The sequence below is a fragment of the Narcine bancroftii genome, chromosome 1 (genome assembly GCF_036971445.1).
Source record: "Narcine bancroftii isolate sNarBan1 chromosome 1, sNarBan1.hap1, whole genome shotgun sequence".
In the NCBI taxonomy this organism is placed as follows: Eukaryota; Metazoa; Chordata; class Chondrichthyes; order Torpediniformes; family Narcinidae; genus Narcine; species Narcine bancroftii.
In genome coordinates, this window is record NC_091469.1 from 283,318,993 (window position 1) to 283,342,901 (window position 23,909).

Genomic DNA, 23,909 nt, shown 5'->3' on the forward strand with positions numbered 1-23,909 from the left:
AAAGTGAGAATATTAAATTTGTCTGTCTGGTATTCAAGCCCAATCATTAATGATCTTACAGATCTCATGAATTATACTGCAGTACATAAGCTATTGGATTCTCTATTTCCTGGTACACCCTGATAATGAATAGCCACATGAGCTAGGATTTGAAAGTTAGTGATATTTGTGTTTGGGGAACTTGACACAAAGGTTATGTCAGCTGTCAACTACAGTTCTTTGCCACGGTGGAGTCTGTGAAGAAGTGCCCTGTATGTGTGTACAACATTTTCACCAAGTGTGTTTACTTTTGATTCCCATTGGGGAGTGAGGAAATGTGATCTACAAAATTAAACCATATAGTTATAATACCAATTTTAATAATTAATTGAGACAAATGAATTATTCTCTGACTGCAGTGTTCCTGCAAACAAATACTGACAGATATTTTGAAACTCAATTGAATTTTTGTTTTGTTTTGCAGCTACTTTTAGAGCACCTTGAATGTCTTGTTTCCAGACATGAGCGGTCACTCAGAATGACTGTAGTAAAAAGACAGGCTCAATCGCCAGCAGGTGTATCTAGTGAAGTGGAAGTTCTTAAAGCACTCAAATCATTATTTGAACACCACAAAGCTTTAGATGAAAAGGTATTGTGTTTCTGTTTATCAAATGATCTGTCATTAAATTTCACAATGGTTTGCTTTCCCTGTTATCTCAGATTACAATAATCAGAAGGCCCTTTTATGGTGCAACCCTGCATTTAAGCCTCCTCAAGGAAAAAAAGGTGAATTTACCTTTTATAGTGACGGCCTATAATGCGGATCCAGCGTTACCTTTGTGGAGAACAGAGCTGGGAGCTGTCTTCCGGAGCTGAGGGAGGTAGGGCGAGTGGTGCAGTAGCGCCACTCGTCACCGTGGCATCAAACATATGCGCCAGCAAGTGAAAAATTAATAGAGACATTCCCTCCCACCCAAAAGAACAAAAATCTTTAGCCATTACTCAATAGAGTAATGATCCTTTAGAGACAAATTGTGGATGTTATTGCCCTGTATCTGAACAAACTGAGCGCTTTAAAATTTGCTCTTGGGTCATGATGTCACTTTCAGTGGCATTCCTTTCTTGGAGGAGGTCGAGGCACTGCACTCAACCTTTAAGTGTCCCCCCTAGGCGGATGGAAGCTGGAGCATATTCTTGCAGTCCATCCGCATTTGGACCTTTTATGGAGATAAGAATCTCTACATTCGCCTTTTTTTCCTCTATAAAAGGGCCTAGAGATATGTCTTACAACAATTGATCTAAAATAATAGAACTTTCAGCTGGTTTAATTCTTCAATTAAATTTTTTGTTCGATGGGTTACTGGTTCTGGGGATTCTGTCAGTCGGCAGAAGGTTGCAATGGTCACTGGTAAAGATTAAATGGAGGAAGGCATTTTATCCATGACAAAAAAGATTTGAGAAAAAGAGAGGGGATGTCATACAATTGTCAAAAGCTGGGATCCCTTTTTCCCTTTACCATTTTGACTACTTTTTTAATTCATGAAATTTAGTGTGAATGAATGTCTTAGACCTCCTGTTGCTGCAACATCTAACTGTGCTTTCTTCTATCTCCAGATTTAATTTAACATTAGGCTCTTTCAGGTGGCCAGAATACCCCAATGTAAAGCCGCATATTCTATCCCAATGCGGCTGATGAAGTACCCATCTGAAAATGCACCGAACGCGCCTCTGAGGCTCTGACACCAACCCTCCTCAGGGACCGATAATTGGCGGATTTCCGGGCTCTGCCGAGGCACCACTGGAAGCGGCTGCCTGGGGTGGGCTGATGACACTATCAGCTGGCGATCCAACTCCCTGCTGCCTGACAGCCCCCCTCCCCACTGCCTGACAGCCCCCCTCACTGCCCGCCACCCCTGCCCTGGTTCCCCCACCGGCTGCCCCTACCCCAAGGTTCCCCCGCCGACTTCCCCTCCCCAGTAGGGCAGGGGGCTTCAGGCAGCAGGGCGGGGGGGGTGGCTGGCAGGGGCTGTCGAGGCAGGGGCGGCCAGCGGGAGATGTCAGGGGTGGCCAGTGTGGGCTGTCACAGCCCGGCTGGCCACTCTTGCACTGGGGCCACTCTCTGCTGCTAAAAATGTGGCATAGTAATGGCGGTCTTCCCTACCCATAAACCCCCATGCAGCTGGAACTGTGTGGGAAACACAGAGTGGTTCCACTTGCGTGGGGGATTATGGGTAGGAAAAACAGCCATTGCTATGCCGCATATTTATGATGGGTGGTGCTGCTGTACCAGTCGCCCTGTCTCCATCAGATGTGGAGGCGCTACAAGATACCTCTGGATATCACTAGGCTCTTTTAGTTGGTCTTGTAGCAACTTTTTAGGGCTGTCACCTGAAAGGTGAGTCTTCAGGCTGGGATTCGCTCCTTCAGCCACCCTCAAGGCACCTGAAAGTGGCTATTGTGATTCCTTGGACCATTTGAGTCAAGCTATAAACTTGTTGTTTATTAGACCTCTGCTTTCTTGTCTTCTTGCACATTATCATTTTGGCTATCTGAAATTCTGATTGTCTTATTCAAATCCATCTCTCTTTTTCATACCTTCTCCAACTGCAATTCTCTAAGGATTCTGTGAGTCTTTGTGGTCTCATGGCCTCTGATTTGCCTCAGTCCTTCGCTGTGTCTTCGGTGTTGAGAACTGAAATCTCTCTAAATTTGTCTGTTCTTCACACTTTCCTCTTCCTTTCAGATGAATGTTTGCCACTTTGACCAGCTTACTATAATAATATACTCCTCTTTGGCTTATTTGAGTTCAATGCATGATAATGCTCCCAGGTAGAACCTTGAGGAAATTTTACAATAAGAATGCTAAATACAGCATTTGAAGTGATGTTTTTGCATTTAAAAATGTATATTTTTACACATTTCTGGAGATTGGATATATTATGATTTTTTTTGCTGGTTTTTGCTCCTATTTTTCATGTTATTGGCAAAGTTTGCAAAGCTTAATTTTTTTAAATTTAGGTTATGATAGCTATATGCATAGATACAGGGTTTGATCATTTTGATCTGTATAGGCATTCTTACATAGCTGCTGAGTAGTAAAACATTTTCAGAAATTTTCTGCTCCACTGACCATGTAAAAATGTCAAGACGGAATTTATTAAGTAAATTCCATTCCATAATTTTTCCACTAGGACCCTTACACATTTTTATGGAGCGGCTGCAGTCTAAATTGACTGCAGGCACATTACAAAAATGGGCCTAACCCCGGCTGTCTGTCGCTGCAACCCCCCCCCCCCCCCCCACCCATCCGTCACACCTAGAGTTCACCTGAGTACCGCATTGGCTCGTGGAGAGAAACAAGCAGCGACAGCTCAATGCAGGAGCAATGGCTGTGTTCCTTATCCATGATCCCTCATGCAGCTAGAACTGCTCTGCCAGAGCCAGGGGCTTGATGAAAAAATCATAAATTTAAAAATGATTGCAATCACAAAAAGAATGCCTTAATCTTCCAAAGCGATTGAATCAAAACATGTTGAACCTGGAAGAAAGAGATTTTAAAAATGACCAAGTTGTTTTTACGCTCAATTTTTTTTTAATGTAAAAAGCAAAGTGAGGTGGTAAATTAACAAGCCTTAAATGTTGCTCATTTTGCAGAGATTTCTATAGTTAATTGTAAGACAAATAAATCATGCAGTATACAGCAAAGCCCAGAATCCAAGGAATAAAATATCCTGAAAGCAATGAAAAAGAACAAAGATTTGTTTTATTTTATGCCCTGGGTTAATTTATCTTGAAGGGTACAGTCATTCACTACTAACAAAAAGAAACAGTTGTGCAAGTCTGTCATACAGCATTAGTTTAATTCTCCATTACAAAGTAAAAGTGTACTATAATAATTCTGCACAATAGATTGAAACCAACTTTAATGACAATAATTTAATTAACGTTGAAGACCATATTATGCAAGTTGAATCTTGACATAGATTTTGCTTTTTTCCAGGTACGAGAGCGGTTAAGAGTAGCACTAGAAAGAGTTAGTGCTTTAGAAGAAGAAATTGTAATTAGGGAGAAAGAGGTTGGTATTCATGTTAGATGTTCCTACAACTTATGAACTCGTAGGTGTCCAATCAAAATTTTGAGTCCAACAAAGTAAAATTACAAATGTACATGATGAGAGAAAATTCACTAAAATTTCTATGTATGTCTTTGAGCTTTTGCTGAAAGCATTAAATTCGAACTTGGGCAATGGCTCTTCCATGTATCGGGTTTTCGCTATCATTAGCTTAATTTCATAATTAATTACGACGATAATAAAATTATGCAGGATCCTGAGTTTTATTCCAAGGAACTGCTCTTCTGCATGGGGAATGCATGATTTAGGAAAAAATTCTCATCACACTCACCAACTAATGTGTTCATAACAGAATTTCTCATTCCAACATTTAAGACTTTCTATAAGACAACATTTATGTCTTTCTATAATTTCTTTCAGATCTCCTTATTTAAAGAGCAAAACAGCCATCCTCTGAAGAAAGGTGTAACAGACACATTAGATGAAAATCATGGTGGTGATGACTTACCTAACACAAATGGCATGGTATGATGTCTGGATATATTTTATCATTGCAGTTTTATTTGCTTCCTATAATTAACCAATAGGCTAATAGATACTTGCAAGTAATGTAATTGTTACAGAAAGTAAAGTCTCTACTGAAGATTCAAGCCCTGAGATTGCATGACAGTCTCGTACTGTAGAATGGCTTCATACTGTAGTATTGAAGAAAGATGTGGTTAATGCTTCCACAGTACGTTAAAATACCTGTCAAGTACCTTAATTCTCATGTTCTTATGAAAATGCTAATTAATTTAATTTTCATAGAAGCACTTTGATATGGAGGGAGACAACTGAATTAGGAAACTCACCGATTTGGTATATGGTTTGTTCTTTAAAGATATTTCTAAGCAAGACTTGACTCACAACCTGACTGCCATTAGAATTGCTTCAGGATCGTGGAGCTTTATTACCTTATCTTTAGTCAGATGCATTCAGTACCAGCTTTTCCACTTGAGGTCCTTGAAAGCACCCATGTTCACATCATCACATGCAAATGCTTGGCTGTAGCTTTACGACGATCAAGAGTGTAGTTCTGCAAATTACCTGAGCTTATTCAATGCATGTCTTCTCAGAACCTTACAATTTCATGGGGAGTTTTGCAGCATTTGGGGAAAAAAGCTCTCTTTATATACATTTAAGGGAATTAATGTAAGATTTTTGCTACATTTTGTTTTAGAGATTTTCTAATAGTTCTATAATCCAAGATGAAGATTTGATTAAAGTAATAGAGCTTCAAGAAACACTAGATAAACAAAGCATGGAGAACGGGCAGATGAAGGACCGACTGGCTGCTCTCTCTAGTAGGGTATCTGAACTTGAAGAGGATCTGGATACAGCCCGCAAAGATTTAATTAAGTCTGAGGAAATGAACACTAAGCTTCAGAGGGACCTGCGTGAGGTAAGAATACTAAGGCAATGTTTCTGGAAAGTGTGATTGTGTGCCCAAAAACGGTGAATGAATATAGATTTCTCAGGGTTTGGGTTGAGTATTATGAACATATGTAGCACATTACTGCATGTGTAAGGGAGTACATTGTAGAAGTGACTATGGTAGTATTTTTAAACCCATGCTCTGGAACTATTTGCCAAATACATGGACATGCAGATCGTGAAGATGGTCGAGTGGGTGGTTTCCTTGCAGTGGTGAATTTAACTTGTGAATGTTTCACTGCTGGCAGCGAAGAGGGAAAAAAGCTAGCAGCTTGCATGCTAGATACACTGGAGGACATTCCTATTGTGTTCCCAGGAAATATATTTGGCTAGTCTACTGGAAGATGGCAAGAAGAATTTTTGTTTCTACGTTTAAAAAAAAAGATTAATGTCTACTGACATAAGGACATTTCCACAATAAATTAAGTTAATTTGCAGTTTTATCAAAAATGCTCCAACCTGCTTGCAATTTTTGTATATACACATACATAAGTAGCAAGTTTTGGAGGAAATATTTAGAGATCAATATACGAGTTGATTAGTTTTGCCAGAGAAGATTGAATGGAGAAGGAGCAGTGACTTCTCATTCATGTTCTAATTCTAACAGGCTATGGCTCAGAAAGAAGACATGGAAGAAAGAATAACAACGCTTGAAAAACGCTACCTCAATGCACAAAGAGAATCTACGTCTGTACATGATCTTAATGATAAACTTGAAAATGAACTTGCCAATAAAGATGCCATGTATATACAGGTATCTGGCTCCATTGAAAGAAAAGCTCTGATTGTTAAGCATGTTTCTATCGGTAATAAAGTATTGAGAGAAAACAAAATCATTTAGAAAAGAGATAAAAACAAGTGATGCTTGTTAAAGCAACATAATAGCTTTTCTGAATTTGAGACTGAAGGTGATTAGCAATGAATTGTTTCTTAGTGTCCAACTTAAAGTATGAAAAAGCAACAGTTTCTCCTTTCTCGTATGAAGTATTATAAGTAGAGTGCTGTTCAATTTTCATTTCTATCTGAAACAAATCAGAAATTCTCATTTATCCAAAGTTTTTCGGAGTCGAACTGACCGGGGACGTCAGGCTGTCGGTGGCAGTGGGGATATCAGGCTAGATGAAAAGTAGGTGCATGGATTAGCAAGTTTGCAGATGATACAAAGATGAGTAATGTGGGCAGTGGAGAGGGCTACAAAAAGATATTGTGGGACATTTATACAGTCAGAGAATAGCAGTTGGAGTTTAATTTGGGCAAATATGAAGTTACAGTTTAGGAGGTAATGTAAGGGGAAAATATACAGTTAATGGCAGTTCTCATTGATAGCATTCATGTACAGAGTGACTTGAACATCCATCCATAGCTCTTTGAAAGTAGCCACGCAGATAGATTTGTAAAGAAGCCGCACAGCATGCTTCAATGATCGGGGTGTTGAGTACAAGAGAAAGGTTGGGCCGTATTATGTCATTTTGGTTGCCACTTTACAGGAAGGATCTGAATTTGAGGGAGCTATTGGGAGAGATTTGGTAAACTTGGATCATTTTATTTGGATCGCTGGATGCTGGACCTGATTATAAAGTTTACAAAGTTATGAGAGGTATACATAAGATAAACAGTCAAAATCTTTTTCCCCCCAAGGTTAAAATGTCATCTAATGGAGGACATGCGTTTGTGCTGAGAGGGCGAAAGTTTAAAGAATATAAGATCAGATGCCTTTCAGAGAGTGGTAGGTACAAGGAACAGGCTGCTAAGCAGATCTGATGATAGGATTTGAGGCTTCTTGGGAGTAATGTGAATGTGTAGGCAATAGCGCTGTATGTATCATATGCAAGCACCAGAGATGGTTTAAATTGGGATTGTCTTTGGTGCAGATGTTGTGGGCTGAAGGACATGTTCCTGTGTTGTATTATTTTATACTAAGTTTCTTGGAGGATGAAGGCAAATAGCCTCATGTAGAAGATTGAAGAGGATATACCAGGACTTTGGAAAAATCCCTGTTCTTATAAACTGGCAAGATAAGGACTTGTCTGGCCTTGATTTAATTCCCTGGTTAAAAGTAATGTGTCAAACAGTCTTTCATTGCTATTGAAAATACAGCTGGAGCTGTACCCCCTCTCTCTACCCCCTCTCTCTCCCCCCATAACGATCTGACTAAATGCTTTAATATTTCCTTCTATCTCTACTAAACTTTGATTTTTGTATGATCTGAATGGATGTGAATGGGAATTATTCTGTCTCTTTCTCTCCCTCTATGTGTGTCTCTCTCCCTCTATCTGTGTGTGTCTCTCTCTCTCTCTCTATCTCCCTCTGTGTCTGTCTCCCTCTGTGACTGTCTCCCTCTGTGACTGTCTCCCTCTGTGACTTGTCTCCCTCTGTGTCTCTGTATGTCTCTCTCTCCCTCTCTCTCTCCCCCCTCTCTCTCCCCCCTCTCTCTCCCCCCTCTCTCTCCCCCCTCTCTCTCCCCCCTCTCTCTCCCCCCTCTCTCTCCCCCCTCTCTCTCCCCCCTCTCTCTCCCCCCTCTCTCTCCCCCCTCTCTCTCCCCTCTCTCTCCCCCCTCTCTCTCCCCCCTCTCTCTCCCCCCTCTCTCTCCCCCCTCTCTCTCCCCCCCCTCTCTCCCCCCTCTCTCCCCCCTCTCTCCCCCCCTCTCTCCCCCCCTCTCTCCCCCCCTCTCTCCCCCCCCTCTCTCCCCCCCTCTCTCCCCCCCTCTCTCCCCCCCTCTCTCCCCCCCTCTCTCCCCCCCTCTCTCCCCCCCTCTCTCCCCCCCTCTCTCCCCCCCTCTCTCCCCCCCTCTCTCCCCCCCTCTCTCCCCCCCTCTCTCCCCCCCTCTCTCCCCCCCTCTCTTCCCCCCCTCTCTTCCCCCCCTCTCTCCCCCCTCTCTCCCCCCTCTCTCCCCCCTCTCTCCCCCCCTCTCTCTCCCCCTCTCCCCTCCCTCTCTCTCCCCCCTCTCTCTCCCCCTCTCTCTCCCCTCCCCCTCCCCCTCTCTCTCCCTCTTCCCCTCCCTCTCTCCCCCCCCCTCTCTGTGTCTCTGTATAGCTGCTTCTGCATTTGAACTGAGATTACTCTTGTGTTCTAAAACTGAAAATGTAGAGCGAAGAGAAGAACCGTCAGTTGCAAGAACGGCTGGAACTAGCTGAGCAAAAACTACAGCAAACGCTCAGAAAGGCAGAAACACTACCAGAAGTGGAAGCAGAGTTGGCGCAAAGAGTGGCAGCGCTCTCAAAGGTAGGATGTTGAATCTGCACAGAGCATTAAATAAGTAGACCATGCTTAGATGATAAAATGAAAACAATTAAGCAGAAAGCTGCCTCCTTTAATTACTAATACTTTTACTACCTTTTTATTTCAGTTAACATTGAGAAATTTTGAAAATTAAATATCAATGGATTATTTAGGGATTTTAATCTTTATTTAAAGGAAATAATGATCTTGAACAGGGATATAAACATTGCATTTCAGAAGTAACTAAACTCTTTGGATTATGTTTTAAAACCTTTGATAACATCGGAGTGTTTGTGATACCTTTGAAGCTTAGATAACGAAGGGTGTTCCCACAAGTGAGAATTGCAAAATATTCCCGAAGGGGTTGCTTGAGCTTTAAATTTTGCAACTCTTATCGTGTAACTCAAAAATCCATCTGAATATAATCGGTGAATGCAGCAGCACTTTTGTTTGTGGATTTCCTTGCCGAGGGTAGTATCTGAGAAACATCCTCTTGAAGAATCTCAGACTTTTGGACCCAAAATGGAAAAAGAATAATCCTTGCATTAAAAACAGTTACCTTAAGCAAACAAAAATGAGCTACTTCACATTTTGTAGCTCCATAACAGCAGAGTAAACTAAGCACCTGTATTTTTTTTAAAATGGAGGCCAATAGAGCAAGACCAATGGAATGGAGGTGGTTGGAAACTACTTTTTACTTTTTCTCTTCACACCAACACCATCTACTCCACAGGTTTCAGGGACCTCTCCTACATTTTCTGACTCTGTACTGATTGTGCTTGCTCCTCAGTTCCATTCTAAGGATCAAGTAGAAATGTTTTAATACACATGATTGACCTTTAGAAAATTACCATAGAAAGCCTGAGTTTTGATAAGTAAATCTGCCAAGGATTATTGAAATTCGTTTCAATGACGATAAAGATAAATTATTTTGTTTCTCACAAGGAAAAACTCTGTTTTGATGCTGTGGAATTGCAATATCATTGGAAAAAAAAGTTCATCTCATTGAGTTCATACTGGATTTATGCAAGAGAAATCCAGCTCTCCCTACTTCCTTGAATTCCTCTGTTTCCTTGCAAATTCTTTTCTTTCAGATCCTGACATTTGAACCACTGCATGTGGACAAACTTAAAACCTTTAGCCTGGCAGACACTACAGAAGCCAGTCAAACAAAAGAATGAGATCTGCACTTAACAGCATCCTTCAGAAATTCTAACAATTAAACCTGAAACATTTTGTTGCCCTTAATATCGTAATATTTAAATTAGATTGAATTCATGTACAATTTATGGAAAGTACAGATGAAAATTTAACATCAATTTTTTCTCCAGAGGAGATGGTACCTAGCTTCACTGAAAGCAACATTACTCTTACATTAGAGATTTGTTTTAACATAATCTCATTAATCTGGAGAAAGTGAGTTCCGTTTGTGTGAAGACTCATAGAACAAGCTACTTCAGTTAAATTAGTTGAGACTGAGAGGACAAAGTTAGAGGATTGTGAGAATTTAGCCAGAGTTCAGAAGGGAAGAAGGTAGAAATCAGTTCCAGATATGTCTGTGTTGTGAGATTTCAAGTCAGGGCTGATTTGAGTTGAAGCTTAAATAGAGTTGAGCCATTTTATAGCCAAAGGGGATAGGATGTACATTCGTTTCTCAACAATTACTTGCAGCCAATGTTTAAAGGGATCTTGGGGTTAAATCTTCAGAGCAGAGAATGATAGCTGTACTTGTTTTCAGCTTGAAGATTAAGTGACATGACAGTGTCAAATACCTGGTAAAGCTGATGGGCAGAATGAGTAAGAGAGGCTTCTGCAATGAAATCCAATTTTGTGTGGGGTTTTTTTCCGATTTGCTTTCAGTACAATTGATATTCAAGAGTTTTAAATATAATTAGAAGTGATTGTTTTGCTATCCCTAAATTGCACAGTCTTCTTTGTTAGGGTCATTGCCTTGCTGTTCGTCTTGAATGAAGGTCATATTCTAGTCTGTAATCTTTTTAATATATGCATAATTTTAACCTAGTCTGTTATTGCTTATGCATTGTTTTAGTCAGTGTACATAAAATTTTGTCCATGCATCAATCCTCTTTCATGAGCTTATTCCTGATATCCTTCTATTTAGCACATGTGTAACATTTCTAGATAAACTAATTTTGAATTATTGTTCACATTCGTCTCTTTTCTCTACTTGTATGGCGGTCCTAACAATAGTAACCTTTCTTTCTACTGTTTCCTGTACTTTTTTGCCTTTCTTAGTCTGATCCTTCCCTTTCTTCTGAAGAGTCTACCCTCATGGAAGCTAAACTGATGGAACTGAGCTCCATGCTTAGGAAGGTAGAATATGCAATACTCCGGTCACTGTCTTGTGCTTGCTACTTATTGCCTTCTGCAAACAGTGGCATTGAAAGCCTGGACCTTGTAATGAGCTTGCTGAGCACCAAAAGCTTCAAAAACGCGCAAATTATTTTAAAAACACCATTGTGATGTTGCAATTTTTTCATAAAATGCCATGTTCAACAAGCTTTTGAGAGACCACTGGCTGAAGCTTATTCTAAACTGGACCTATGCTTTTTGGAAAACTTGGAACTCTTGTAGAAATTTATGATTTCAAACTACAAGCCTTGAGTTATTTGACAATGATATTTATTTATTTGTCAGGCTGAAGAAAGGCATGGAAACATTGAAGAAAGGTTACGGCAGTTGGAGGCACAGCTTGAAGAAAAAAATCAAGAATTGCAGCGAGTATGTTGATGGGGGGGGGGGTTCCATGTTGCCATTTATTGAATCTAAAATTATAAATCTGTGGAATCTTATGCAGCTTCTAAAATTAGTGCATGGATTCTATCTTAACCTTTTAGGTTTCTCACAAATATGGACTGTAAACTCAGAAATTAAAATCCAAAATTCCTTTCTCAATTAGGGTGGTTGATGGTCGGCGTGGATTCGATGTGCTGACCATCAATCACCTCTGTATGTCTCTGACATTAAAGATGGCAAATTCATCTCAATACTTGACAAAAACGTTGCTTGATTGGCATTTGTTTGTCGAGTCATTTTGAAAGGTCTTGAATTCTACTAGCTCTGTGCCCAAAACATCTCCAATTTTGTTATGAGTTGCATGCTTTTTATTTAATTATGCTGTTTATTGAAAAATGAGAAATAAAGTTCCTAAGTTGATTCTTTTTATTCCCAGTGCCCTCCCTGTCCTCTCCACTACTGCAAAATCTAAGACGCCAATTATGTGAACAAAAGTTAACAAGGCTCTTGTTTGTAGTAGACTGACTTTGTTTGGAATGGACTTGCAGGCTGTAGGTTTCTGTGAACACTCTCTTGTCACCTGCTCCATCTCAGTGTTAAAAAAAACATTACTTTGCTCTTTCATAACAATTGTTCAATTTTTATTTTTCAATCTGTTGTTTGGATGACAATGTTGTGTATCACACCAAAATTGAGGAAAAATGTAACGCATTTTGAACCAATGCTTGGATTTTGTGTCCCCCACATCTGGCATTTACATATGTTTTAGTATGACTTTAAAAAACAGGTTAATTTCAATTTTTAATCAAACTGGATAAGGTTTTCATACTTGGGATTCCTCTTAGAAACTTTCACATTGGATTATAAATATCATGGACCCAAACAAATGCTTGAAAATTTAAAAAAAAATCAAATACAAATGGTGGAAATCTGAAATAAAAATAGAAAATATTGGAAAATGCTCAGTGAGTCAGACAACATAGCCAAATATTCATTAACTTTTCACTAAACTTGATTCTTTTCTGTGTGCCAAATATATATCTACATATGTTATAAAACGCTTGGGTAGAGGTAAAAGTGAATATATTTAACACTTATGCAGTTCTTGTTCACCAAGGCAAATGCATTCTTTTTAAATTAAGAGTTTTCTTGTGTTTAAAATGATCCTAACTTCTGCATAGTATATATTGACCAAATGGAAGTTGTTGAGATTTTAATCAACCTAGTTTTTTAATCAACCGTTATTTATCTGCAAGGCTCGACAGAGAGAAAAAATGAACGAAGAACATAATAAGCGCTTATCAGACACAGTAGATAAACTACTGTCAGAGTCCAATGAAAGACTTCAGCTGCATCTAAAGGAAAGGATGGCTGCATTAGAAGAAAAGGTAGTCCTTTTAAAAACAAAATAATTAAAATTATTGGATCCTTGATCATACAGTAGGTAGTATTTGAAATTCAACCTTCTTTATTGTCATGTAATAATACAGAAAATATAATACACAAAATTTCATTTTTCATGCCTTAAGGCAGACAGAGTTATCATAAGTGTTGTCTGGCACCCTTTGCAGTAAAAGAGGAAGAGAAGCAAAAGAGAGTCCCTTCAGAGTCACTGAGTGTCGGTGGATTCATCTCCAGTGCTCCCACAGCCTCTGCAACTGCACAGACCCCTGTTCGATCCATTGGCAACTCGAGTTCCAATTCCAAAACTCTGACACGATCAGGAAACTTTCAGCTTTAGAGGTCCTTCAGGAGCCCTTCTTGCCCTCAGTTCCCTCACGAATCCAGGTTCCATGAGGCTCTTGACCACAAGTTGCTAACCTCCTGTAGCCTGTGTGGGTCCTTTAGCCGCTGGGCCCCTTGCTAGTCTGCTTTCTTGGTCCCGTCTCCTCTGGTTCTCCTTCTCAGTGGAAGGAGTTCTCTCTGTTTCTGATGCACTGTGCCCATCTACTGCTTTTGAGGCTGCAACTTTTACTGCATAAACTTGGTCTATTTAGCAAAGCTCAGTGGGCTACGTTTCACAGAATTTATAGCATCGTAAGATAGTGAAAAGAACATTTAGCTCCTCAAACTTTTTCTCTTGCTTAGTAACACATTAATAACGCAACCCTGATCTGTAAACTATTTAAAATTTTGAGATGTTCCCCAACATAGGCATCCTAGCCAATGTTTCTACCCTTCAATATTTTGAAAGCTTCAATCACAACTCTTAAATTAGAGGAAATACAGCTGTTTATAACATATATATAACCATATCACCGTTTGCAGCACGGAAACAGGCCATGTCGGCCCTTCAAGTCCGTACCGGTTCACTTGAACAACTCCACTAGCTCCTCCGCAAACTCCTGAGGAAGTAGAGGCTCTCTTCATGATGCCATTGGTGTGTTGGTTCCAGGAAAGATCTTCAATCCCCAATTTTTTTTCAGGAAGCTCTTATTGCATTCTGTTATTTGGAATTGTGTCATCATTCTGACAAATGAAACCTTACCAATGTATCTTTGCTAAGATCTGTACAGGACTGTGACAGTAGTCCAGGTGTCATCTCACCAGACTGCATTTATTTTTATTCTTCCTTGAATTTGATCTACATACAAACGCTCGCTACACTGTTTACTATGTGATTCACGTAGATGTTTCTTGGACAACAAAAATAAATCAGCATGATGGGCCATCTTGATATATTCAGCAGCAATGTGATGAAGTCTGTTGCTGAGACTTGTTTTTGGCATGCTGTAGTTCTAGAAAGATGTAAGCAACTTAGGAGAAATGGTAAATTAATGTAAATTAAAGCACCTACTGGAAAAAAACACACTTTCTCCTATCCGTATAATATCATCTGTTTTTTTTTTAAATTGTGAAATGTTAATATTATTACGTTTGAGTTGAAATAATAGGTGTCTGGTATAATTTGTCCTGGAAAATATTATTTCAGAATTCCCTTATTCGAGAGCTTGAAACTACAAAACAACTGATTGAAGAAACTCATCAAGAGAAGGTGAGCTTCCTTTGCCACTGTCCTATTTTACCTGTTTTCATTTGAATTTTGATTCTTTTCTCTCGTAACCAAAAAGCACAAATAGAAAAGTAATTTAGTTGCCTTACTAATTAAAATGCTTAGCCTGTCTTGTCATTTTCCATTATTTGGTGTCACTGTGGATTGCATCTTAAAACCAGTTCTTCAAACTATTAAATGAAAATCTGAAAAGCAGGAGATGCTGGAAATTTAACATAAAAACAGAAATTTGCTGGAAATCCTCAGTGGGTCAGGACACAACTACAGGAAGACTTAACAGTTGTCTCTGAAATGTTTTTGTAATCGCTTCCGACCTTCATTCTCTGATCCCAACAATCAGTCCTCAGCAGAGGGCCTTGGCTTAATCTCCCTCTGTCTCTCTCAATGAATTCTGACATTGAACTCTTTTTCCACCTTTTTGACTCGGAGACTTCACCACTAAGATCCTTCTGTCTTATTCCTATGCTCCTAATCTATCTGGTTGCTTCCCCTCTTGAGATCTATTTATTTCTGCAACTTGACATTTCCATTTCCCCCTTGCGTGTGAACCTCCCCCTTACTGAAATTGAGGCATTCCATTTAATTCCATCAAACTCACTGACAACGGTGATGCTGTTGTGGTCTCGTGAACTGAGCTGTACTTTGGCTAGATGTTGGTTTTCGAACACCACTTCAACTTCTTTTTGAAACATTAATAGCACCAGTGTAAATAGTCATCCAGAAAGCTGTAAACATTTCCTCAGGAGATCTATCTTCTACAGCTTCCAGCCTTGTGGTGTCCCAGCCCTGCACGATTCACCTCCCACCCAAGTTTCACAGGAAGGGCTTCCCTGACAGACCCATAGTTTCAGCTCGTTCTTCCCCCACTGGAACTTTTCTTCCTACCGTGATTCTGTTCTTTCTCCTCTGGTTCAGACCTACCATTTTATATGTGTAACCACCACCCACCCCCCCCCCCACCATATTTTGAATGTTTCAAATTTCCTGGTCCCAATTGACTTAACTGTGCTATAGACATGCAATTTATTTTCACCACCTTTCGATATCAATATGTTCTAAGGGGTTTCCACTGCTTTCTGGAACAAAGGCTCAACTAGTTTCCCTCTACAAAGCACTTCTTCATAGGGTTGAACTTGTTCTTGCATTGATCAACTTTTACTTCAACCTCACTTACTTGCTTAGTCAAAGACATAGCTGTGATCACTCACATGGGGCTATGTATTCTTGCCTTTTTCTGGGATACCTGGAATAGTCTTTCTTTCCGTTCTACCTGGCAGTGCAACTTTTTCCAATACATTGATGATAACACTGATGCTGTTTCTTGAACTCATACATTTTCAAATGATCAATCTTCCCTTCTTTCTATCTCAGGAGACATATTAGTTACATCCTTTTGGTCAATAGTTTAGTGAGGGTTGTTAACTCAGCCTGCAACATCACTAGCATCAGTCTTCAATCCATCGAGGACATCTATATGAGGCAGTGTCTTAAGAAACCAGACTCTATCCTCAAGGACCTCACCACCCAGAGCATGCCCTCTTCACTCTGTTACCATCGGGGGGAAAAGGTACAAGAGCCTGAAGGCGAGCACTCAGCAGCACAAGGACAGCTTTTTCCCCACTGTCATCAGATTTCTGAATGAACAGTGAACCACAAACACTGCCTTATTCATTTTTTTGCACTATTTTGTTTTGAAATGTGATTTATAGAATTGGTTGCACTGTGATTCTGAATAACAACAAATTGCCTTAATGCATGGTCTTGTTTAGGTAATGACTGCATTGAGCTTGTTAATTGATCAATTTCACAAGTTACACAATATTGTGTAAACTTTTGTAATCGTGCAATATTTTTCAAATGATATTATTTTCAAATTATTTAATATTTTGTATTTCAGAATCAATTGTTGGTTGAAATTGAAACCTCGCGGGCTGAAAACGATCAGTGGAGAGTGAAAACATCTTCTTTTGCTGACCCTCTGCATCATAGGTATTCAAAAATACAAGCTATCTCCTAATTTACACAGTAGTTCTGTTATTTATTAGCCTGATCTATAACTCTACCGTTTCACTTTTTGTCTTGAACCTGTTGATCGAAGCTTTGCAAAGCATCGTTATTGAGTAATTCAATTGCATTTTCTTTTCAATTTGAAAATCTAAATTTAGAAAATTATCTAATATTCAACCCATAATATCACTAAATAATTAATTTGGCTGAAGTTCTGGTAGTATAGTGCATGGCACGGTTGGCGTATTGCTATTACAAAGCCTGCTACCCGGGTTCAAATCCGGCACTATCTGTAAGGTGTTTGTACATTCTCTACGTGTCTGCATGGGTTTTCTTCCAACCACCTTTCAAAAATGTACAAGATTGTAGGTGAATTGGTGTGTTGGGGGGGGCCCCAAGGTCGTGGGTATGGGCCTATTACCGTGCTGTATGTCTAAATCTTAAATTTAGATTTAAGTTTAGACATACAGCACAGCAACAGGCCCTTCTGGACCACAAGCTCATGCTGCCCAATTACACCCAATTGACCTACAGTCTCACTATGTTTTGAATGGTGGGAAGAAACTGGAGCTCCTGGAGAAAAACCCACACAGACATGGGGAGAATGTATAGACAGTATTCAAACTGGTGCTATAATGGCATTGTGCTAACTGCTCTACTAACCGTGCTGCACTAATCTAAATGAAATTAAGTATTCTTAATTTGGAATTTTTAACATGATGATGATACATTGATTTAAAAATTCTTTTATTTTTGCACTGGTTGCTCTATGACTTCATGCTCCAGCTGCCTTCAATTCTGGGTTCCAATACACTTTTCCAAGTTTCTTCTTTCTTGTGCCCCTTTTACATTTCCCATGTCCTGTCATTGCCTTTGGCGATGATTGTTCCACTACCTCTGTCCCACCGACTGGAATGCTCTCCTTCACTTTCTCTTCTTGCCCATTTGTTTCATTGGTTTGTTAAGAAGGATGGCAATTTTTTTATTTTCCCGGAATGCTACCTCATTGAATTCTTAGTGCATAAATGTGGTATTGATCACTTCCTAGTTTGACTTCATGTGAATGGCTATATGGTCTTTCAGTTTCATCTGTGGAAGCAGAGAAGGAGTTAGATGTAAAACCAGCAAAACTCTTTCTCTATGCTAAATTTAGCAGACTTCAATTTGTATAGAACAGTACAGCACAGGGACGGGCCCTTTGGCCCACGATATCTGAGCAGACCATCATACAAATATAAACTAAACTCATCTGCCTGCACACTGTCTATAGCCTTTCATTCCCTGCCAGTTTATCTGCCTGTTTAAATGTTTATTGTATCTGCTTCTACGACCACCTGATCTCCCCAACCCCCTCACCAGCAGAACATTTAGAGTAAGTGCTGGAAGCAGATGCAATAGCATGCACTTTTTTAAAAAAAAAAATCTTGCTTTGTAAATCTCCTTTAAACTTTCCCCATATCACCTGAAATGAATTCCCTCTAATATTTGTCATGTCCACCCTGGGATAAGGGCTTTGACTATCTACCTTTTCTGTGCCTTTTGTAATTGTATATACTTCTGTCATGTCACTTCCTCGATGACCGATGCTGTAAAGAAAATAGTCCTCAGTTTGTACAATCTCATTATAGCTAATGCTTCCTAGTCCAGGCAAACATCCTAGTGAATCCTTTTTACACTCTCTCCAAAGCCTTCACAGCCTTCCTGCAATATGGTGAGCAGAACCGAACTTGTCAACTTTTGTATTTAATACACTAACCAATAAAGGCAAGTATGCCAAGCCTTTGCCACCCTAATTGTATTGCTACTTTCAGAGATCTGTAGACCTGCACCCCAAGATTCTCTTGTATATCAGTGCATTTAACCTCCCAAAGTGCAACTGCTCACACTTGTCCGGGTTAAACTCCATCCTTAATTTCTCTTCCCATTTTTCCAGCTGATTCATATCCTGCTGTATCCTTTGGCAACCTTCCTCACTATCCACAAGTTCACCAATTTTCACGTCATCAACAACCTTACTAATCAGCCCACCTACGTTTCATGTATATTCCATACCAGTAGAGCACCAATAGACCTTCAGTCAGAATTACATGTCTACCACCACTCTGTCTTCTCAGCCAATTTTGAGCCCAGTCAGTGGAATCCATACTTAACGTTCAGGATCATCCTACCATGAGGCTCGTTACTGAATGCTTTTTTTTTTAAAAAACCTATTTAGACAACATCCACTTCCTTGCCCTCATCGATCATCTGGTCGCCTCCTTTGCACAAAGCCATACTGACTATCCAGATGCGAGTAAATCCTATCCCAAAGAATCTTCTCCAATAACCTCACTACCACTGAGAGGAATAGAGAGGGGAATGGAGAGAAAATAGGGTTTAAATTGAGGGGAGAGAAATTTACAGGAACCTGAGGGGTAATCTTTTTACACAGAGGGTGATGACTGCTGGAGAAGGTAGTTGAAACAGTTACTATTGCAATGTTTAAGAAAAAAAGTTTTGGACAGATTCGTGGATAGGATGGGTTTAGAGCAGTGGTTCCCAACCTTTTTCTTCCCACTTGCATACCACTTTAAGTAATCCCTATGCCATAGGTGCTCTGTGATTAGTAAGGGATTGCTTAAAGTGGTATGTGGGTAGAAAGAAAAAATTTGAAAACCACTGTTTATATTGTCCCTAATTGACTCATTATGTGCATGGTTTCATAACTCCAAAAGAAATGGGCCAATGACTATTTTTCTCAAGCAAAATATTTCAGTAATAATTGGGTCTAGAGCAGTGGTTCTCAACCTTTTTTCTCCACTTACATACCACCTTAAGTAATCCCTTACTAATCAGAGCACCTATGGCATAGGGATTACTTGAGGTGGTATGTGAGTGGAAAGAAAAAGGTTTGAAAACCACTGGTTTAGAGGGATATGGGCCAAATGCAGGCAGGTATTTTGTTCATGCTGTGTGACTCTGACAGTGACGTAAGGCTCACCAGCCTATAATTTCCTGGTTTCTCCCTATTGCCCTTCTCAAACAAAGGGACGACATTTGTTGTCCTCTAGTCCTCTGCACTTTGTTTTTGGCAAAAGAGGATACAAAGTTCTTTTTCAAGCAGTCTCACTTCTTACCTTGCTTGATAATGGGGGATGGATCTCATCGAACCTGGGGTAGACAATTCCAACCTTGATCTTTTTTATTTAGCATCATTTGTAGAAGTTATTAAAAGAATAGTTTAGAAAAGGTAACATTTCTAATTTGAGCAGTTTCTAGTCTCTAAAGGAAAACTGGCAATATTGCAATTTAATATGACTGATAAAGCAATAAACTACAATGTTGATGTAACTGGACATTGAAATTCAAACTCTGTTCAATGTGCATTTCTGAGCTTGTCACAATACTAGAGGAGAGAGACTGGAATGAATATTGACACAAACATCAATTTAATTGAAAAGTTTGGCAGCAATGCTGAGATATTTTGATTTCCCACAGAGGCTAAATTTGCAGTAGGCATTGCTTCCTTCAGCAGATTTATTTCTAAGGTTTGTACAAAATGCAGTCCTAAAAGCTGCAAATAGAGGCATGGCCTAATTTCTTTACATTCCAATAACTATCTGAATGAATTGAATTTTTCTTTTCAGTGACCCTACTTTGAAATGCTAAAGAATTTTAAAAAAATTCAAAAACTGGTTATGTTCTTGCAAGTAGCCCCCAAATAATGTAAGAAATTAAATAAGTAGAATAATAGATCAACTCCTCAGATCTACTCTGCCATTGCCTGGAATGGTGCCACTTCCATAGTCCTTAATCTCCTTAATAGTTTTAAGAATGAAAGAAGTGATAGTTGCATTTGTTTTATTCTATGCCATTACTTTTAAGTTCACAGCAAAGTTGTTGCAAAATATTTAATTGTTTATGAGATGTAATTTCTACATAAGGAGTCATTGACCTTCTTGATATTACTGGGGTCCCATTAATGAATTATTATCAAAGAAACCTCTTCTTGAAATTGAGACCTGTAAATGCAATATACCAAGCAGGGCTCTGTGCTCATTCGGAATGCAGATTGGCAAAATAATTTTGGAATTGTGGTTCTATTTCTAATATGTGAGTCTGCAACATTGAACTTGCCCAAATAACTGAATTTGTTTTGTTCCAGCAGGCCACATTTAGGTAGCAGCTTGGATTATAGGTATTCAATTTCAACAGCATCAGAGGGAGATGCCCATCCAGATTCGTATAGCACCACTTCAGTATTACATAGAACTCAGAAGGGCCGCTTGGCAGCATTACGAGATGAACCTTCAAAGGTAAAGTTTCTCGGTGTCATGACAATAGGATTGGAAACAATTTGTCTGCATTCTGAATTTGAACTCCAAGAACAGGACTCACTGTTTAGCCCTACTTGTCCACCAGAAACTGGGCTGTTTGAAACAAAAAGGCAAGTTCATTACTTGTCTGAAACTTGATATTATTTAATGCCAGTTTTGATTTTGGTCCTGGCTCAATTTTCTCCTGAGTCAAAAAGTTAATTCGTTCAAGTTCCTTTGCAGAGACTCCAACCTCAAAATTGAGGTTGTCACTTCAGTGCAATGTTGAGGGAGTGCAGTACAACTGCTGTTATGTCTTGTGGATGGGATTATCTGATTTCTTGATATAAAGGATGCCGCTGTTTGTGGGACCCTGATTGTGGCATTCCCAGAAAACGTGCTGCTTTGTTGCTAGCTTAATGCACCCAACTTTCTTTTTCTAAAGTAATGGACAGTCTGTGGGAGGTTTTGCTTGGCTGGAAGAATTTCCTGACTCTTGGACATGAGTGTTGCTTTGATCCTGGATCACTGTCTTTCAGGAAATTCGAAAATACTGTCCTGGAGTTATTCAGTTCAGTACGGGACTCAATCTAAGAGAGTGTGACTTAGTCAGAGTTTCTATGTTTCAGATGGAATGATCTCTCTATATATAGCTCGATCATGTGAGCACCCACCCCTGCCTCTGACCTCCACATTCTTTCCCACCCTTCCATCTTTCTCAGTTATTCCCATTCTCCTGTTTCCACTGTTGAAAGGGGTCTCTACTGAGTTCAAAATCCTGGCGAATGTGTCTTTCTCTTTGGATCCATGTTGGGAAAATTGTGAAGAAAGGTATTTTTTTAATCTATCTTCAATGCAGCAATAATTTTATTTGAAACAAATTTGAGGTGTTGGGAATTTTTCTGAGTCGAACCCTCTCTGCAGTTGCTGGGTTATATACAGGGTAACTAAAACTTGCTGTGTTCTGCTGGAAAATATTGTAAGTACACCCTCCCATGCCCCAGGTTGTTTTTTCCAATGATGTTCCTGGAAAAAGCTTCAGTTCTTGAAGGGATATTCACCCTTTCTCTGGCTGGTGGCATTCAGAAATTAATTCAGAGCTTTTGAATACATTAAGTACTTGACACCAAAGGACCTCGAATAGGAATATTAAATAAAAACTCAATTTCTAGCTATAGTTTGTGTTGTAATGGAATTTGTGCTTGCAAATTGGATCACCTTGTTCCAATAAATCTTTACGCATTATGGTAAGTTTGTTTTCCAATTGTGGTAAATTTGCTTGGCTGAAATCCTGCCCTAATGTCATTGCATGTGAAAAGATTAACAATGCTGATCAATTGCTCAATTAGCTACACACTTCTGGATTATTTCAAAAGATGCTATTGATATCAGCAATTTACCTGCTTCATTTTCTTGTGCATGGAGTGAGTTTTGCTGCTCCTCTCTTGCTGAATGATCAGTTACATTTTCAGTCCATTTATTCAATTTAACTGCCGTTCCTTTAAGATGCATCTTCTCAGAGAATATTGAACTCCCTTTGCAATATAATCCAACTCCTATTCCACTGAAATGCACAACTGCCGTGCACCACTTAATTGTGATCTATTGATGATGCCCTTCTATTATTGCTTTCTTTTTCTGCTTCATTTCTGGTGGATTTCTGCAGAATGTAAGTTTCTTTCTCATGCGTTGTGTGCATAATTTTTTTAATTATAAATAGCTTCAGAATGTAACATGTCGTGATTTAGCATTTTTAAATTTAAAGGTACAGTTCACTTTGACATTTCAATGCATTATTGTGGTAAATCGCTGATATGTCCAAAGAAAAATAAATATAACATTTATTACAACATGGTTAGCGCAGTGCTGTTGCAGCACCAGTGACCAGGGTTCGAATCTGGCGCTGTCTGTAAGGAGTTTGAGTGTTTTCTCTGTGTCTGTGTTGATTTTCTCTGGGTGCTTCAGTTTTCACCCACACTTCAAAATGTGTGGGGTTTTCAGGTTAATTGGTTATAATTGGGTGGCACAGGCTCTTGCGCCGGAAGGGCCTGTTACTGTGCTGTATATTTTAATTTAAAAATTAATTTCACAGCCTGCATTTGTGAAGCCTGTAGTGGGCCATGTAGAGCTCCATCATGGCATGTGCTTCTGTGGGGAACCTCCTTCTGAACAGCAATTTCCTCCCACCCAGCCTTGGAAACACCAGTACCTCTGACCCCTGAACACCATCCAACTCATACTGGGTTGAGGAACTGGCTGTGTTTTACATCTGGTCCCTTAGCTTCACGAGTTGCATAAAAGCAACACCCATAATTATCTGAAAAGAGTTTCTGCCTTTCATGACAGATAAATTCAAGTTGTGTTTTTTTTTTAAATTTATTTTGGTTTCTTTTAACCTTATGACATTTCAGGTGTTTTCAATATCACCTTTAAAGATTTTTATTTTAATCTCTTAACTACTTTTTTTGATCATTCTGAATACTGGAGGATTACAGCTGGAGGTGAATACAAGATACTCCCTGGGTGAAGCAGGATCCAGCCCAGCTTGCTGCAGCTCTGAAAGCACATGACCAGTGCAGATTCCTTCCCTCTCCCTTTGCACCAATTCCATACTCAATCCTCATGTAAATTTTGCATTTTCTTCTTTCTGTTTCCAACAATTTCTCAAAAATATCTACATATCTATTACATATTGAGTTCCATATGACTTGGGATTTTGTTAAAACATGTAAATATTGATATTAAACTACTAACTAGTATGCTCAAAAGAAGTGCAAAATTAAGCTTTCTATGAAGATTATCCAGTCTTGGTTTGGATGACTGATCCCTTTCCCCCCAAGAGATTTATATTTTTTAAACAGAATATTGGCTGTAATAAATACTCTATCTGTAAAAATGTTATTGAGTCATAGGGACAATTGAAAATTATAAAAATGAAACTGGATGGAATTGATAATAAAGAATCTTTCCCAGGGTATGACCTGACGACTATTTCCAGCATTTTCTGTTTTGGATATCAGCATCTGACGGATTTTGTTGCTTGGATGAAATTGATGTCTACAGCTATGATCTGATTGAATTTGAGAAAAGGGGA

At 39.3% G+C, this 23,909-nt stretch overlaps 1 protein-coding gene across 7 annotated transcripts in view; it reads left to right on the forward strand.

The window, feature by feature from the left end:
- LOC138745098 (liprin-alpha-1-like) overlaps positions 1–23,909 on the forward strand; it is a 136,268-nt gene that overhangs the window by 60,106 nt on the left and 52,253 nt on the right. For 5 of the 7 annotated variants that reach the window (XM_069902222.1, XM_069902225.1, XM_069902226.1 and 2 more), the window contains exons 3-13: positions 464–628; positions 3,980–4,054; positions 4,472–4,576; positions 5,271–5,492; positions 6,132–6,278; positions 8,612–8,746; positions 11,402–11,485; positions 12,757–12,888; positions 14,433–14,495; positions 16,411–16,502; positions 20,665–20,815. In XM_069902222.1, the coding sequence (XP_069758323.1) occupies positions 464–628; positions 3,980–4,054; positions 4,472–4,576; positions 5,271–5,492; positions 6,132–6,278; positions 8,612–8,746; positions 11,402–11,485; positions 12,757–12,888; positions 14,433–14,495; positions 16,411–16,502; positions 20,665–20,815 (1,371 nt within the window). The remainder of the gene's footprint in view (positions 1–463; positions 629–3,979; positions 4,055–4,471; positions 4,577–5,270; positions 5,493–6,131; positions 6,279–8,611; positions 8,747–11,401; positions 11,486–12,756; positions 12,889–14,432; positions 14,496–16,410; positions 16,503–20,664; positions 20,816–23,909) is intronic. The other 2 variants (XM_069902216.1, XM_069902224.1) reach the window with 2 other exon arrangements.